Raw genomic sequence first — 18,315 nt, 5'->3', positions numbered from 1 at the left:
TCCTTTTTTTCAAAAATACTATCTATTTTTTTAAAAAAAATAAACAAAAAATATAAATCAAACACCATTTTTTAAAAATACATATTTTTCAAAAAAAAATAAATAAATAAAAAACGCACAAACTAAACACACTCTTAATCTTTTGACAGTTAGCTATAAACTAACTCTATAATTTACCTTCCTTTACATAACCTAAAATCGACTTATAAGAAACACCTATAATGAACATAATCATCTTTTTACTACAATTAAACACACATCAATGCCGTGGGTCTTCCTATTGCCCATGTGATTCTTTTCATAAATACAAGCAAAATTGAAATGCAGACAATAGAGAATTTTTTTGCAAGGCCAACAACTTGTACTGTAATGGGATGCCGATCAATCGACAAGTACTTGTTTGAACTAACCCCTTGAGTGGGTTAATTTTACAACTGATCATTCACAACTTTTGGAGATCTAAATAAAACAAACGATTGAATGTAAAGTCTTGCTCTAAAATAATAAGAAATAATAATCATAAAATAACTTGTATTCAAACTTGCTTTGTGACAGATCTAGCAATTTACAGATAAGTAAAAAATGTCAAAGAAACAAACAGGAATCCCTACCAGAACTCAACTAGCTGAAGGTCCACCAAGTTTACTTGCAGCATAGAGGAGATGGCTGATATTTGTTGATGGATAATTCTGCAAGAGTTTTAAGTTGGATGTGAAATCACCGGCCAAGAGACGTCTTCTAACGAGTATCAGCATGGCACAACATATTCTCAGAAGGGTTTCCTGCGATCATGATCATTGTTCTGGTAACATATATAATCACGGAACATTTAACTACCATGAAGGAAAGATGGGACTACCTGAGGACCTTCAGGGTCGCTTAAGAGTGTATCCCATATGTGAAGGCAGTTGGCAAAGTTGAACTCCTGTGTTAAAAGCAGTGTAATCCATCTGAAAGCGTAGAACTGCGGATTGACCTTCAAAAAATCATGAATCAGTTTGAGGCAGAGAATGCAACATCAAGCAAAAGAATCAGGCACATATTTGGAAGCAGTTTACAAAATCACATTTGGGTAATAGAAAATGTAACTCAAGTAATTACTCTTACCTTGGTTGTGACTTCAAGATGACGCCAAAGCTCTCCATCATGCTTCTTAAGTAGTTCAGACAGTTTACTGATTGTAGAACGAATCCCGACTACACTATTGTCAAGCTTTTGACAGAAATTATCCCTGAACCCACTCAGTAACTCAACAAAACAAAAGAAAGCATCTGCTTCAGCATGTTCCTGTGACGAAGGACAATGTATACCAAGGGTCCATAAACAAGCAAGGAAATATTCCAATGACTTAAAAGAAAAGAGCAAATATTTTTCATCAAAATGAAAAATCAGCTGTCCAATTTATCTGTTAATAGTAGTTTTGTTTCAGAGAGTTTGTGCAAAAATTGCAAGAGAAGTCTAGTATCCAATAAATCATGGTACATATGTTCAATAGACATAATCACACAATGCCCAAAAGGTATCATAATTGAAGAGACTTGACTTTCATCCAAATAGAAGGCAACAGAAAATAGTCTATGTGACGCATCCATCTAGCTATCTGGAATTGCATACCATTCTACTAAGAGAAAAAAACAAATGACGACGCTGCTTCATAACTTGCTATATGGCTAGTTAGCCATCAATTTGAAAAATAAGAAAAACATAGAGCAAATGGAACAAAAATAATAATGAGGCAAGAGCAGGATGAAAAAAAGTTAGAAATAAAAACAAGGATCCATTCTCCTTGTTAGGCCACACTAAATAATGTAGCACCAACCATCAAAAAAAAATCCTCCTGATAGCATGGGGAATGCTACCAAATCTCGTTACTTTCACTGTCTCTAACTTGATTATGCACCTATTGTTAGTATCTGACTTATACAATTTTACGAGTCCTTTCAGAAAACCAGTTAATTACAAGTGCAGTTTCCCAATTAAATAAACACGACATCCTAATTGCTGAACAAAGAATTTATATATCGAGGTTAATCAAGCAAAGCAGAAAGGGAGTCAATGACTCAGCATATTCTCAAATCCACAGTTTAACAGACCTTCAGAAGCAAAACTTGTTCTCTGTATTCCTAGACAAAATTATTCAGGTTTATCAGGAGACCAGTGCCAAATTCAACGTATAAGTGGGTGAAATCAGCGGAGGTTTCTGCAAGAGTGGCTATATAAAATTCTATCAACATAACCTAAATAACCTGAACAGTTTAGAATAAATAATGAAATAGTTTCTGGCATGTAGACTACAGCCTCACTGAGGCAGACAACTTTCTGATATCAGAAGAAACTAGTTTTAAAGCATGAACAAAAGTAACCGAATATATCAAATCATGAATGACAGCAGACATGTTGCCAATATAATTAGTATATGATAATCTAAGAGATTTATACAGCAATAATGGGCAGAGCAGGGGTTTCATTAGCCATACAGCATTATTTGGCTCTGGATCATTTTTGAATACATAAAAAAGAGGAGCTAAAATTTCATTCATCCCTTGTACATATCTTATTCCTGGATTCAGCTTTGCAAAGATAATGAGTATGTGCCTCATGGCCTCCTGACGCAAAGAAAATCGACTGGTCAGTACAACCAGCTTAAGAAAATTATGCTTAATGTCCAAGTAAACACTCACCCGATTAGACTCTGCAATGGAAGAATCCCCGTTGAAAAATTGCATGTCAGGATGAGTGCGCTTTACATCTCGATCAATCTGCTCTATGATCTCTGTATCCTGAAGTGGTCCACGAGTATTAGAATTCGTTGCATCTGCCACCATCCAAATAGAAACAGAAAAGATCCAACAAAAAGTACAGCTAGTCGGAGGTAACTCTTATGAAACACAATGCAAATGTTGTCAACAATAATGACTCAGGCAAACCCTACTAATCATACTGAAAACAAGCAACAATCTGTTTTTTGCTTGAGAAAGTTTTTGCATTCTGTTTCTTCTGTACTCTTTAGGAACTTTAGAAAGCTGAAAATAAGTATAATAACTCATAAATACTTGGATTAAGAAACAAAGATCAAATTTGTGAACATTGAAATAGGATTGTTATGTTTTAAGTGGTATCACCCAGAAAATCCAAAGTAAATGAATTAATTTAGTCATAGTTAGCATCCAGCCATAAGCAAGCATCATTGTTACAAAATATGAGATCCTTAGAACATGTTCACATCTACCTTTTTATCTATTGTTGAACATATTTTCTTCTCTGTGATAAAGCCTTTGCACAAAAGTCTGGACCACCCCCAAGTATAAAAAGGGAAAGGTATACTTCATAGATCATTCTATTAAGCTGCTACTAAACATTGCACAAATCAACATAATGAAAATGAACAGGCAGGGGATAAGGTGCATCTCGTGCAGAAATTCTTAGTATCTAGTAAGACCTAAGCTACATGAATAGGCTACATTGTTAGTTTTTCAATAGTGTATTTGGCAGAAGTTCTACAAGAACCAAATTGTAAATACCACAAATTCTAAGGTGATAAACTGTAAACTTACAAGAGAAATATGAATAGGTAGAGGGGACTCCTAGAATAAGAAAAAAAACCTAATAATTTCCCATCACTCTTAACGTGTTATAAGAGCTGTTGTCTTAATACTCCCATCTTGATCTTCACTGATACCAACTTCCAGCTAGTGTGCAATCCAAATTTGAAAATTGTCACATTGCTCACAAGGCCAGGATCTCCACTACCATAATCAACTTCAAAGTTTAGACGACAGATAGGCATGTGCTTGTGCCCAGTGAATTGGTGGTGATTTTGACCACCTTCACTTCTTTTAGGTCATCATCTCTACTCAACCATCTACACCAACCATGCACATTAACTTCGTCGACCATGCATGTTCCAAAAGTAAAACCTTTGTGATCCCACCCCTATTCCCAATTTTCAGAGGTCTTGCCAACAACAATACATATGTGCAAGAAGGCTCCAAAAATTCATGTAAAATAGAAAATCTCATCTAGCATGCAACCCTCCACTTGCAATGCATCCCAATGTCCAATCAATTTCTCCTACATGTGCACATCCCTCTGCCAGTGAAACTTCCTCACACTAATACCTCACCATGAGATGACCACGAAGGTTAGCATTGGTCCAGAATGCAACCTTTTGCACCATCTCTTAGATGCCTATACATCACTCCTTCGGCAAGCCACCATTATTAGTCTCTTACTGCTACTCTATTTTTGTTCCCACTCTCCTTTTGGTTAGGATACACTCTTTAAAACAACCATTGTCTTTTGTCATTCAATCAATGGCCAAAGAGCTCCATCAATATTGAAGCATCACACTACCTAACTTGTTGAGATTCTTAAGTCCATTAAAGCCTCACGTGAGTAGATTGATACTCCTTTAGATTACAATCAATCAAGACTCAAATCTTGGGAGAGACTTCCATTTTCCACCCTTATCGTATTTTAAGTTGTTGCCAATAACTTATCAAGCCAATTACCACCATGATTCTAAAGGTACATCTAATGTGCTATCTGATACCTCTAGATCATCCCTATGGAATCTAGATTCAGAGGCATATTTATGGCAACATCTCCACTTTCTCTAATCTTACACCACAAGTATGTCCTACCATTAGGGTAGTCAATGGATTTCATTTATGGGTTAATGGCATCAAGAACATACCTCTTTCACCTTCATCTCTATCCTCCGTGTTCATGTGAATTTATTATCCATCAACAAACTTGAATTTAGTAAATCCTTGAATTGTTTTGTAACGTTCAATGTTTTCATTCAAAATTCAAGGACTGAAAAGGTGATTGTGTTTCGTGTGAGTCTCATGAACTATACCAATTAGATAATCCTTTATTACCTTTTGGCGCATCTAGTGTCCCCTAATCGACTTGGTCATCCCAATCTTTTGGTGTGATTCGTGCCAATTAGGAAAATATACAAGGTTTCAATTCCTAATGTTCTCCATAAGCACAATTATGTGTCATTTGTTTTTGTTTGTTTTAATGTACACAGTCTAAGTTATATTAGTTTGACTGGAGGATGCAAGAACATTATCAATTCCATTAATGACTTTTATCAAATGACTTAGGGTTCCTTAATAAAAGTGTGTTCTAAACTTTTCCTCCATATTTTCCTCCTTTCTCCTTTGATACTAAGAGAAAACCCAATTTGTTGTGCCTATTAAGGTTTTTCGTGATGATAATGATATGGAGTCTTTCTCCCACACTTTAAATGTTTTTTAGAGATATTGTTCACTAATATTCTTGCCTCACAAACCATAACATAGTGGAATCATTTAATTAAGATAGTATGCACTCTACTTCTATATACCAGCGATTGAAATGTGGTTCCATGCCGCCTGACACGAACAGTTTTTACCGTTCTGGCGGGGAAGGGAAACCAACACCTCGCGCGAGTGCATCTCGAGCAGCAAGGATGCATCGTTGGATCCTTCCGGTGCCGCCGAAGGCATCGTGATGGGGCGCTTGAAGCGTCGCGGGTGCCAGAGGCGTCGCGATGTGACGTTTCTAGCGGAGCCGAAAACGTTGCTTCTAGCGGAGCCGAAAGCGTTGTGGGATGCTTCCGACGCCACTGGAAGCGTCGCCGGACGCTTTAGGCCTCCAACGTCGTAGGAGGTGTCCGTGGGGCGTCGGAGGCATTGTGGGCGCACACATAGCAGGGGCGTCGAGGGCGTTACTGTGCAAAATTAATATTACAACGTAAATAATCAAACAATTCGCACTTAAGTATGATATTTTAAAGAAACTTTCATAAACCCTAATTAAATTATCTCAATAAAATATAAAAAATATTTAAAATTTAAAAAAATAATAATAAATTTTATTAAATAATATTCTGAAATTGCTTTTATTGTTTTAAATTTTATTTAAAAAATCTAAAAAATTAAAAAATTTATAAAAATTCTAATAAATCAAATTTATATTCTGATATATTTTTTAATTATTTTGTATTTTTTACTATTTTATTCTTTAATTGATAGTCTATTTTTTTTACTATTCTAACTATATATTATTTAAATTATTAAATAAATAAATAAATAGTTAATTTTGTTATATAAAATAATATTTTGTATTAATTTATATAATTATGATTATTTAATCTAGACATTGGAGAACTATAAAAGTTACCTAAGAAAAATATTACAAGAACCAATGCTTCCATCTTATTCACGTCATTCCTTTTAGTATTAATAAGGTAACTTATTATGATGTATCAATTTTAATTTGAGTTATTGATTGATCAATTTTCTTTAAAGAAAATTATATAATAATTTTTTCTAACAATATTAGTTGTTTAATAATAGAGAACTTATATAAAATCAATATACAACTTATTTTTAAATTATACACAATAAATATATTTATCTAATAATTACTATATATATATATATATATATATATATACATAAATACCGAAACCATATTAGCACGACATGATACTGTATCGTTCCGATATGGGACCGAAACCTCGACACAGGTTGAAATTTTAAACCTTGCTATATACACATGTTTCCTTCTTCAAGAGTGAAGTCATTCTTACCCCATGTTATATAATTTGCATGTTGTATTCTACTTTTCATGAACAAATACAATTCCTTCAACACTAGATGCTTAATATTCTCTACATAAGCACTTAGTTGTACCTATTTATTTATTGAATAAGTCAAGTTATCTTCCAAATCAATCAAGTGTTTCTTGGCTATTCACAATTCCATAATGCTTGCCACTCTAGTACTCTCCAGAATCACATGTCTTTATCTCTATTGATTGACTTTTTAATCTTCTTTAAATATTCATATGAATTAGTGTAGGAGGTGTCCCTTGTATATACTCTAATGTCACTTCCAATACCTCTTGCCATCACAATTGACACACCTGATGAATCACCTTTGTGGGTCACATTCATAGACTAAGATGCTCTAACACTTCATTGAGACCCTCCGGTCCTCCCATTGGCTATTAATGTCACAAATCCTACCTTAATTTGCGCATCCTCCCCTCTCCTCTGTGAAGGAATTGGCAAGCTCTACTTTACACCCACTTCTTGTTATTATCCTATGCATCACTATCATATATATAATCAATGAGTTGTTGAATCCTTGCCCCCAGGGCAATGGTGCAGTGGCAGGCGCCTTCTTAGTTTCTCAAGGAACTAAGGATCGAGTTCTAGCCTCGACGAATTAACAGATAAATTTCCTTTAATGAACGGTTGACCTAAGAAAGCTGGTATGATGTGTCGTCCGCCGTGAGCGCTTCCTGATTTACCATAGTGGTCAATGGGAAACTTCCGTGGGTCCAAGTTGGTCACTCCAGGATTAGTCGGCGTAAGCTGGATACCTTGTTCCAACTAAAAAAAAAAATGAGTTGAATTCTCAAATTGTCTCAAAGGCCCTTTTATGATCTGGTTTTGCAACAAGCCATGATTGATGAGCTGAAGACCCTCCACTCTAATGACACTTGGTCTTTATCATTAAATGTTCTCCTATTGGTATTGTAGATCAGCTTGGAGCTTACTTGGTGGCTAAGTATTTCGCGATGATGTATAATGTATACTATCTTGACACGTTCTCTCACATGGCCAAGATTCCTTTAGTTCATCTCTTTCTTACCTTAGCAAATATATTTCATGGCCCTTTCACCAATTCAATCTCGAGAACATATTCCTTCATGGTAACCTCATTTATGGGGTTTTTAGTTAGAGGAACACTAACCTAGTGCATTAACTGAAGACAAATTGTTATATAAGCTGAAGCATCCTTCAAAAGCTTGGTTTAATAAGTTAACGCTGCACCTCTTCAATTTCGAATGACCATGAGCATAATGGATTTCTTAATATTTCACCTATCTCTTTCTTAGGAAAATATATCCTTTTATTGTCTATGTAGATGGTATCATTATCAGGAGTGATAATTCCATTAGGACCCAATGACTAAGTACCTCCATTAGCAATTTGCTTAGGAAATCCTAAATGCTTCTTTGGTGGTAGAACTTGCCCACCCAAGGGGAGATGTACAATTATCAACATTATGTATTTGTCATGCTTGAGGAGGTAAGTATACTAGGACACAAAGTAGTTGAAACTCATGAACTTTAATGTCAAAATGATGATATCAAGGCGATGATAGGCACTATATGATCTGTGGAAAAAGACTAGATGAGAAACTAAAACATTTTCTAAGTACAAGATCTATATGAGATTTGCAGCTTATGTGATTAGTCATTTTCTCCATGCCCTCATGTTACAATCATTAGAGGACTATATGGTACCTTAAAATGTTGGGGCAAAGGCCCCTTGTTTTAATATTGAGCTTATTTTCAAATTGTGGGGTAAGTTGATATTAATTAGGTAAATTTTCTACAGATAATCGATCTACACTAAGGTATTGTGTCCTTTAGGTAGGTAATTTAATTTCTTGGAAAAGTAAAAAAAACAAATATTGTAGCCAGTTCAAGTGCAGAGGTAACATACAACGCTATGACCTAGTAACGTAGCTAATATGGATCAACAATGAATGACGAATTGGCAGTATGGGAGTATATTCCAACTTTGCCTAACTCCCTTATTGTTTATATTATGGAGGATCAACTTGTTAGATCTGATTTGCACAAGGGGTGAGCTAATTGTCAAAGATCTATGTACGTACTATAAATTACATAACAATTTCTGATCATGTTTTCAGTTTAACAATTGCTGGTGCTCAAATTCACATGCTTCAATAGATGATTTTTTATTTCTTTTTAATATCTATGTACACATTTTATAATTTAACTCAACCCTAGTAGTGCAATCATATTTTCTATATTTGAAAGTTCCCAATCTATTAGGCATATATACCCTGAAACTAGAAAAAATGAACCAATCCAAACCAAACCAAGTCAAAAGAATTTGGATTTTCAGTTTATCAGTTTGATTTCAAGTCGGAAAGAAATATATCTTTCTGGTTTCGGTTTATGTCCTAGTGAAACCATAAAATCAAACAAAACTGATTAATGATTACATAAATCTAAATATATAATTTAACCCATATTAAACCTAATGAACCCTTATAACTAGTATGTATTTTATTATTGTCTATATTCTTTTAATTGTTTAGGATGATTAGTAACCACTTTAATGATTAGGAGCTATAAATTAACCAATATATTACTTAGTAATTGGTAAGTTCTTGGTTATGATTTTTTTAAATAAAATTTTAGTTTAAACTGAACCAACTGAAACTGAAACAGAAGTGAAATTTTTGGTTCGATTTCAACCCAAACTGTTCCATTTTCGTTAATTTTGGTAATTTTTTCAAAAAAAAAAAAAAAATTTGGTTCATTTACCTATGAAACCGATAAACCAAACCTACCAACCCCTACGGCATATAGATTGACACACTAATTCATTTAGGTGTGCATAGAGTGCCAATGCTATCTTTGAACAAGTAACAACCAAGTTGGCAGCATGTTGATAGTGAGTTAGTCTATTACAAAATTCAAAGTGCTTATTTTAATTATTATTATTATTATAATGAAAAATTAATGTAATTCATTGATTCCTCCAAACTATATGTGAAATTTAGAAACTAACCACATTGCTAATCTGTCTCAAGTTTTATATCTTTTATAAGCTTACCTGATAAATATCAACAATCGAGCAGTAAAATAAGGATGGCAATGAAAGAGGCAAAGTGATTGCTGAAGATTCCCATGATATGATATATATTTGCACCAAGAAGAGATAAACGTCATGGCTTGCTAGGAACCTAGGACATCTATGAAAAAGTGCCGATTCTCAGGTAGGAATAACCAAATCCATTAAAGACTTAATTTTGTTGCTGCTTTAAGGAGAAATGTATTTCTCCAACTATTTTTGGTCCTTAAAGAAGCCTCTCTGGTGCTTATTTTGACAAACCAATCAAATAAGTTTGCAACAGTACATAGTTTGCCCAAAGTTGGCTAGGGAACACAAACATAGGCATCAAATTCAAGGTACATGCAACAATTTCTGGTTCCAACACCAGTTAAAGGCTTCAACTGTATTCAACAAAAATATCCTTGATAGCTATCCACATTTTCCAAATTGTACAAAGTGATGAGATGGGAATGAAGGTATCAAAGTAAAACAATAATCTGTCAGGTTCAAAATCGTTACCTGGAAAAACTGATTCCACACACTAGTTTTCCCAAGACTCAAAGGATGCTCATCATGTGTTATTCCGGATCTCATTAGCAAGCCACGGCCGCAACTTTCCAACTCTTCAATTTTTTGTCTACTAGATCCCTCCATCCTTCGCGTGACTGCCGACTGACTAGCAGGAAAAAATTTCAAACAATCCAATATCCAACTAAGAGAAAAAGAGACTAAAAACAATAATTCTCAAATTTCCTTAAGCTATCAGACTATCTTAGTTGGCCACTCATTTCAAGAGGTAAAACCAGACTTAACTACAATAACTGAATTTTATCAAACCATTGTCTTTCAGAGCTATAGAATCGAGAAATAGAAGAAAAAGGAGATACCCAAGGATACATACCGGATTCACCAAAAACTCTTCCCTAAAATCGTTGTATTGAGCCCGCTTTCTGTTTAATTCTTGTCCCCACAATTCACGGTTTTTAGGCAAATAACCTAGGAGCAGCTGTGCCACATGAAGCAAAAAAGTGTTATCCTCTAGCTCCAAAATTTAGAAAAAAAAAAAAAAACTCATGGTGTTTAAACTGTCTCAATCCATGAGAGAGACCATCACTGGTTAAGCTTAAGCAAAGATTTTCATGAAATGAATCAGAATTGTGCAGCATATTAAAATTAGTAGTATAGCCTTAGCTTATTTTTTTTCATCAACAAATAATTGATGTGGATTTTTTGCCAAAATAATTAATCACGAGTAGCATTCAGAATAACAACTAATCTCAAGTCGCCAGAATATAACCAAAATGTAACATAAATTGAGTTCTCTCAGAACCTTCCATATAGTTGATCGAATTCCAGCTCCATCCGGAATTCCCTTCGAGACCAACATTCGTAGATCCCCCATATTTATAACCTTCTTCGATAGCTGAGAGCGCACTTTGCTCGAGTAAGTGAACCATAACCCGGAAGAGAAGGAATTGAAAGCATCCAGAAATTGAGAGAAAAATGCATTCATACCTCGGCCAAGAGATGGGACTGGCGAGAGACGTCCTCCTCCGACAGCCTGGAAGGTTCCGGATCGTCCGGAAGGGTTTCGGTGGAGAGCCTCGGAGCCTCTGCCAGCGGCGGAGTGGGGCGAGGGGGAGGCCGGGGTTCAGCGATCGTAGCGCGCATAGGGGGTTCGGGCTTCGGAAGGGGCGACGATCGGGGTAAGCGATCTACGGGATGCGAAGCCGCAGCAACGGTAGCGGCGGCGGAAGAAGGAGAGGACCAGAGCGAGCTGTTGAGCCACTCGGGCACGCCCTTCTTGCCCATGGCGTTCCCCCCACCGTTCCCCGGCGCTTCGGTTGCCGTGACCTCGTTGACAAAAGACGAAGGGAAGACAGAAGCAACTGACTCTTGCGAGAAGGGTGCTTTGGTAGATAAAAATTAGGGCAGTATAAAAAAAAAAAAAGTTGATGTTCGGTTTGGACCGTTTGGTAAAAACAGTTCAATATCAATTTAAAAACAATTAATTAAACTAAGTGACCATTTGCCCCCAAACACAAGTCATTACCCCATGAGAAGGTATGACCTCTTGCCATCGAAAATAATTCATTAAACTAAATAAATAAATTTAAATCAAAATAATATTAATGATTAGTCATCCATTATATTTGTAATATAATATATGAATACGGATAAAATTAATATTTCAGACTCATAAATTGAACTTGATAAGAATAGGGTTGTAAATAAGCTGAGCCGCGCCGAGCTTTGGGATGTTCAAGTTTGTTTGATAAGATAACCGAGTCGAGCTTAAAATGAATCAAACTTTTGAAATGAGTGTTCAAGCTTGTCTTAGTTTATTTTTTATGAGCTTGAGCTTGTTTGAAGCTTGGCTTGAGCTTGGTTCATTTAGATGTTATCAAGCTCTCAATTCAAGCTTGGCTTGAGCTTGGTTCGAGCTTGGCTTGAGCCTGGTTCATTTAGATATTATTAAGCTCTCAATTCAAGTTTGTTTGATTGGTTATTAAGATTGATAATTTAAATTTATTTATTTATTTATTTTATTTTATTGTTTATTTAGCATATTGAAAAGAATTTTATTAATAAATATTGTTCGTGAACATTATTCACGAATGTTGTTTACGAACATTATTCGTGAACATTGTTCACGAACGTTAACGAGCTGAACACATATGTGTTCAAGCTTGTTTGTTTAGCTTAACGAGTTGTTTAAGCTTGTTTGTTTAATTAATCTAATGTATATTAAACGAACATAAACAAGCTCTTACCAAACCGAACACCAAGCTTGTTCATGAACGCTTGGTTCATTTACAACCCTAGATAAGAATACGTTAAAGCCATATAATAATAATGCAATACAAGGAAACTCTCGAGAACCCGACAACAAACTACTTTAATTGACTCTCTCTTATAAAAAATTAATTTAATATCATACTTGATTTTAACTAAAAAATAAAGAAAAGTATATTCTCTAACGTCGCCAACTCTAATGTTTTTATAGAAGCTTCTCTACTGACGATGTTGTCAATCATAAGATTTGAGATTAAAGAGAATCATGATAATGTATATTTTTTTATATTAAACAATTAGAGAAAATTGTTAATAAGTCTTAAATTATTTTCAATGTAAAAAGCAAAAAAGATATTAACATAATTTAATTTTGGACTTCATCAAAATTAATTATTAAAGGTCTAGATTTTTAATATAATAGTAAGGTATTAGTTGAAACAAAAGATAATATCGTTCATCTCAAGTGGTCCAGTATCATTGATCGCGCGATAAAATATAGACAGATAACGTAACGGACCTTTAAGAAAAGGACATGAATTATATTCGTGAGGTAAATGTTGAAAAGGTCATCATTTGCCAAATGAGGGTGTTTTTTTAATATTAATGCAGGTGTTTAGATTTTAGCTGACTAATTTTAACGATAGCTAGTCTTATCTAATTCGCCAATTTAGATAAATTCAAAATAGAACTTATGTACACTCATGCATAGAGCACGGCTAAAGATACGATCTGTATAGTCCAACAACCTTACAAGCGCCCAGTCAAGCCGATAACGCGTTCAGATTTTGCAAAGCACTATATTGGTGGCGCACGAAGCTCCCTCCAATATGAGATACTAGTAAAAATCTATTCATACGCAGCCTTACCAAATACCACTTTTTTTGTAATACAAAGCGTTACATTCTAGTTTGGACCTGTTGTTTTATCTAACACAATACTATGCTTATACAGATTTGGAACACAATTTATGCACTATATTGGCACAAATAAAACACACCTATGTTCTTGCTTCACCAAACGGGCGGCAAGTGGCTATTCTCATTTCTCTTCAACAACAAACAAATGTTCAAAAATTCCATTTTTGAGACATATGACCAGCAGTTTGATGCAGCTTCCTCTGGTTCCCCGAATTGTTCTGCTTCTTTATGCTTGACACGGTTGGGCCGTAATAATCGTGGTTCCTCTGCACCGGCACTGATGTTTGCGAATGCTTCTTCCTTGCAGGTTGCAAGGTTTGCTGCTTCTGCAAGGCTGCTTTGGATGCTAATGACATTGATGACCATCTGCTATAGTTGACACAGCTCCTGCTCCTGCCCACTTGTCGTAGCTTAGTTCCTTTAGTACTTGGGATGTTTCTGCTCTCCATTGTCTCAGCTGAGTACATGGTTTGCTTCTCGCTACTACACTGATCCCACTCATTCAGTAATTCCGGTGATGAAGAGGAGTGCACCTCACTGCAGTGATCTTGCCAAGTACCAACTGGTGGGAGCTTATATTCTGGTTTAGCATTTGCTTGCGATGTATTGCACGGCGAAAGATCATCAATAGGCCCTTTTACAGTGTTTTCATCAGTTAACTTTTTAAGAGGAAGAGGCAAAAGGATGGACTTTGTGACCTTCGGAGGGAAGTTGATGTCCAAGAGCTGCAACGGAGCTGGTTCCTTCTTTTGAATTGGTCCATAAATTAGTCTTGGTGATTCAAAAATCTCTGGAGTCAGAATCCCCTGGTCACGGATGCAATCTAAATCAACACCTGGCTCTTTGCCGGGGCAAAATATAGCATTGGAGTTTGATGAGCAGCTTGGTCTAAGTTGATGTCTAGATTTTCGATCTACAGGTGGGGATGATGAGATATCATCGTTCACCTCCTCAGACATTTGGAAGACAGGCCATGTCTTCAGTCCCATAGATGACAATTGAATTGTAGACAATTTGGGCTTGCTAACCTCATCCAAGCTCCCCTCCCAATGTTGATATAACCAATCACATATGACTGAAATGGGAATCCCAAATTGGGTGGAAGTATCCTTCTTCGATGACATAGCTGTCGAAGAAGATGTAGGTGATCTTCCAGCAGGAGACGATGCAAGTTTCATAGGATCACATATCATGAAAGCTAAATTACCTTGAACATCAAAACCAGCAGATCCAGGGTACCACGGCACACCATCTAATGACAACTTTATGAGGTTATCTGTAGCTACAACTATTTTTGCTTCACCTATCTTGAGCTCCTTTTTCACCGTGTGCCCTAACAGATAAACTAAATTGCCCAAATCCATATTTGGGTGGAAGCAGGTCTTCAAGGGATTAGGTTTTTGCACCTGCGAGGTCGAATCATCATCCAGTATATCAAGTCCCACTATAGTTAGATCGAGAATGGAACTTGTTATGAAAAATCTGGAAAAAAAATAGAGAAACATGAGATGATACAATTAAGATAAATGAGGCATTCAATTAGAAAGTAGAAGATAATCAAGGTTGATTATCCATGAAGTGCATAAATCAATAGTTCAATTGTAATAAAGTTTGATGTCAATAATGCAATTCCCATAACAACACATTGTTGTAGCCACATGCCACATTTCTTTCATGTCTCATCCATGAACTGTCATTATCATTTATCAAGATGGTAGTTGAGCTCCATCATATAGGCACAAAAACTTTGGCCCTACCAAAGAAGGGAATGGTCTTGACATTGAACAGCCAGCTCAACTACTAATGGCACACTGACAGATTGTTAATCCTATCAGAGCCTGTCTAACATTTCTAGCTGGTCTGCCTGCAGCATCGTGTCGAGTCAAGTGACAAGATACATAGAATAAACAACTAGCATGGCACGGCTTACTTGGAAAAAATGCTAGAAGGCTGAGATGAAAATTTGAAAAAGAACAAATTGAGATGATGAATAAATCTATAGATGCATCGTAAAACTGCCAATGCTAGGCCCAAGCCTAGATGAAAAAGGATGAGGGTTGTGTTAAGTTGCCAAACAGCATCAAACATAGGCGAGTGTTCTATGAATGCATCGCGTGTCATACACAAAAGGGTTAGAATTGGTCATATTTAGACAGTTAAAATGGGTTAGTCATTAAACCTGTATACAACCCATTTATTTCTGATTCACAATAAGTAAACTTGTTGATGCTTACCTCAAATCTAAATTTACAAAATTCTAAATCAAATTGTGCTGTGTAAATAGATCGTGTCATCTTTTCTCACCCTAAAAGTTCTGATCAAACAAGATTTCTTGGTCTGTAGATCAAAATTGATAGATTGAAATAAACAATGAAATCATATGATACTCTGACTCACAACATATGCTGCTCTGAGTAGTATTGGATATCTCCAGTTGACACTCTTAATGTTCTTTTACATAGTCAATCTCCTCTTAGAATATGCTGTCTATCTCAATATGTCAAACTTGCTTTTCTATTGTTCTGCTGGTTTAACCAAAAAGAAGCATATGTCAGACATTCTGTCTAAGAGGATGCATATCTAACAAACAAAAACGTTTATGACTGCTCCAAGAATGCTAATCCTCCCAAAGTTCTTACATTGTAAAGCATTCTGGATGACACCATTAGCACACTTGATCAGGGAATATAACTAAGGACTACTAGTTCAGATATTACTGAGAAACTAACTACGATCTTATCAATGTACCCAGCATCGGGTCTGGGCCAAACAGTAGTCTCCAGTGGCACAATTTCCTACTTCCACATTTAGCTACAAGTGAATCACCACACTTCCAAATTCCCAATCCAAACCCCTAAATATTGAGATGATATATAGCAGAAACAGGAGAACTCGCAATGAGTGTTAAATAAGAATTTTGTGAAATAACTGACCTCTGAGGGACGAGGCAGCCAGCAAGGCAACCATGGCAGAGTTGGATCTCAGCAGCCTCGGCTACCGCTGCAGAAGGTAGATGGGCATGCGTTGTGAGGAGGAGGTGCCGGTGGATGAGGAAACCAGTGCCTGCGCCGCCGCAGCCGTTCCCACCTCGGTCGACGGAGATAGAGGCCAGTGAGAGACCTTTGGAGGCGAATATGCTATCTTTCGCCCTCTCCGACCTCCCCCAGCCTGAGCATAAGCACCACCTCGAACTCTCCCCCCAAACTCCCATCTCGCTCTCTAGTATCTCTCTCCAATTCGATACAGGAACCCAATATAGCGTCACAGAAAGCTTTTACGGGATCTGGTGGTTGCCGGTGGCCGTGGCCGTGCCGGAATATCCGAGCGCCGGTCACCACGATACGACACGGATCTGGCCAGTGGCGGAGTCTCTCTCTATGCTTCCTTCCGTCCCCTCTCTCTCGTTTTCTCCCTCTCTTCTTGATAACTAATAAGCAAGAGGAACAGGGTTTAAATTTCACTAGTGAAAAATATTTTAAAGGTATTTACATCTGAATTATTATTAAAAATAATAATAATGTAAACTGTGTCAAATACGTCAAAAAAAAAAAAATAATAAATTAATAAATTAATAATAATAATAATAATAATAAGGAAAGATATCACAATGACAAAAAATTAATTTAGATTTATTTATGAAATGTCGATAATATAATCTATGTATTTTCTTAGACTATTAATTAAAAAATATTAAGAGTAAAAATAATATCTATACATGGTATTCATTTACTTAGAAAAAAATTATGATAGAATCTCAAAAGAAATTATATAAAAAATTCTAAAAAAGAGAGGTGTTAGCGTAATATATATTAAACTAATTAAGGATATGTATGAGAATGCAATTGATCCGGTGGTAAGAGTCCGGGACCCCCTAACGAGGGGTCAATGCCACGTGGAGATCAGAGGGCCAGGTGGTCCGTCGAAGAAGGGTGAGCCGACCGGACGCATGAAAAAAGGGCAGGCCGATCGCCCTGCCCGTAAACGTCTGATAGTGAAAGACGCTCTAACAGGGGTCGGGGTTCCGACGCTCAATGAAATAGTAAATAATGACCGAGCGGAAAGCCTAAGAGAAGGTAGGACATAATGAGCGCTCCGGCCAGCCGGCACAGGGAATTAAAGCCGTCCGGACGACGCTCTTCGCGTCGGCCGTCCGGACGGACATCCCGGCCGGGCGGTGGATGAAGGATAGGAACATCTTCTGACAGCCGTCAAGTCGTATGGCTAGGCCATACTCTAAGTCTGACAACAAGGTGTTCTGTTGTCCCATCGAAGACGTGATTGAACTGTAGTAGTGGGGTGTCAGGTAAGCTCTCTGACAGGTACATACCGAGGTATGGGCTGCGGACATGTATGCGCCTCGGTGGACGTGCATTAGTTCTTTTACCGCTCTATATAAAGAGCCTCTTACTTCGCCGGAGGTACGCATTCTACAAGCTTTGGAGCCACCTTTTGCTGTCTGCTTACCTGACTTGAGCGTCGGAGGGTCGCCGCCGGGAACCCCTTCCCGGCCCGACTTCTGTGCAGGTTCGTCGGAGATTCGTGCGACCAGACGGAGGCCTACACCCTCGACTAGGAGTGCGCTACGTGCCCAGCGTTCTTTGGTTCAGCGATTCGGACAGGATCAATTTGGCGCCGTCTGTGGGAACGCTCCTGCATCCGATCGGCAACCATGGACGAGGCTGGACGACAACACATGGTGACGCTCTCGAACGAGGAACTTGACGCTCTGATCGAGATGAGGGCCGCCAAGCTCGTGGGCAAAAATAGAAAGCCACAGCCGAGCGGCCGGAGCAACAAGCAACATCAGCGTCTGGTGGCCGAGCGGAAGCACCACCAGCGACAGTACCATTCCATCGGGCTCTCTTCCGCACTCCTGAAGCCGTAGCAACTAATCGTGAACGGGGATCATCTTCGGATGAAATACCGAGACGAGACAACAAA

General features: G+C 37.2%; 2 protein-coding genes across 4 annotated transcripts; both read right to left on the bottom strand.

Annotated features, from left to right (window-relative positions):
- Positions 1-501: 501 nt before the first annotated feature.
- LOC122010020 (TBC1 domain family member 13-like) lies at positions 502-11,583 on the bottom strand. 2 transcript variants are annotated; one of them, XM_042566370.1, is made up of 9 exons: positions 11,177-11,582; positions 10,992-11,084; positions 10,563-10,667; positions 10,181-10,333; positions 2,682-2,780; positions 2,478-2,606; positions 1,108-1,287; positions 860-976; positions 502-782 (listed from the first exon to the last, which is right to left on the bottom strand). In XM_042566370.1, the coding sequence occupies exons 1-9, from the start codon at positions 11,471-11,473 to the stop codon at positions 618-620; spliced, it is 1,338 nt and encodes a 445-aa protein (XP_042422304.1). In that variant the 5' UTR covers positions 11,474-11,582; the 3' UTR covers positions 502-617. The 2 variants fall into 2 exon arrangements, with proteins under 2 accessions (XP_042422304.1, XP_042422305.1); XM_042566371.1 differs by lacking the exon at positions 10,992-11,084 and having other exon boundaries at positions 11,177-11,583.
- A 1,735-nt stretch (positions 11,584-13,318) lies between these two features.
- Positions 13,319-16,794, bottom strand: LOC122010018. Of its 2 annotated transcripts, XM_042566369.1 has the most exons (3): positions 16,308-16,794; positions 14,582-14,856; positions 13,319-14,500 (listed from the first exon to the last, which is right to left on the bottom strand). In XM_042566369.1, exons 1-3 carry the CDS (start codon positions 16,583-16,585, stop codon positions 13,524-13,526), a joined length of 1,530 nt encoding a protein of 509 aa, XP_042422303.1. In that variant the 5' UTR covers positions 16,586-16,794; the 3' UTR covers positions 13,319-13,523. The 2 variants fall into 2 exon arrangements, with proteins under 2 accessions (XP_042422303.1, XP_042422302.1); XM_042566368.1 differs by having other exon boundaries at positions 13,319-14,856.
- Between the last annotated feature and the right edge of the window lie 1,521 nt (positions 16,795-18,315).

Source organism: Zingiber officinale, chromosome 8A, assembly GCF_018446385.1.
Source record: "Zingiber officinale cultivar Zhangliang chromosome 8A, Zo_v1.1, whole genome shotgun sequence".
Lineage (NCBI taxonomy): Eukaryota > Viridiplantae > Streptophyta > Magnoliopsida > Zingiberales > Zingiberaceae > Zingiber > Zingiber officinale.
Note: the sequence above shows the minus strand (reverse complement) of the source record. Positions and strands in the feature narration are given on the sequence as shown.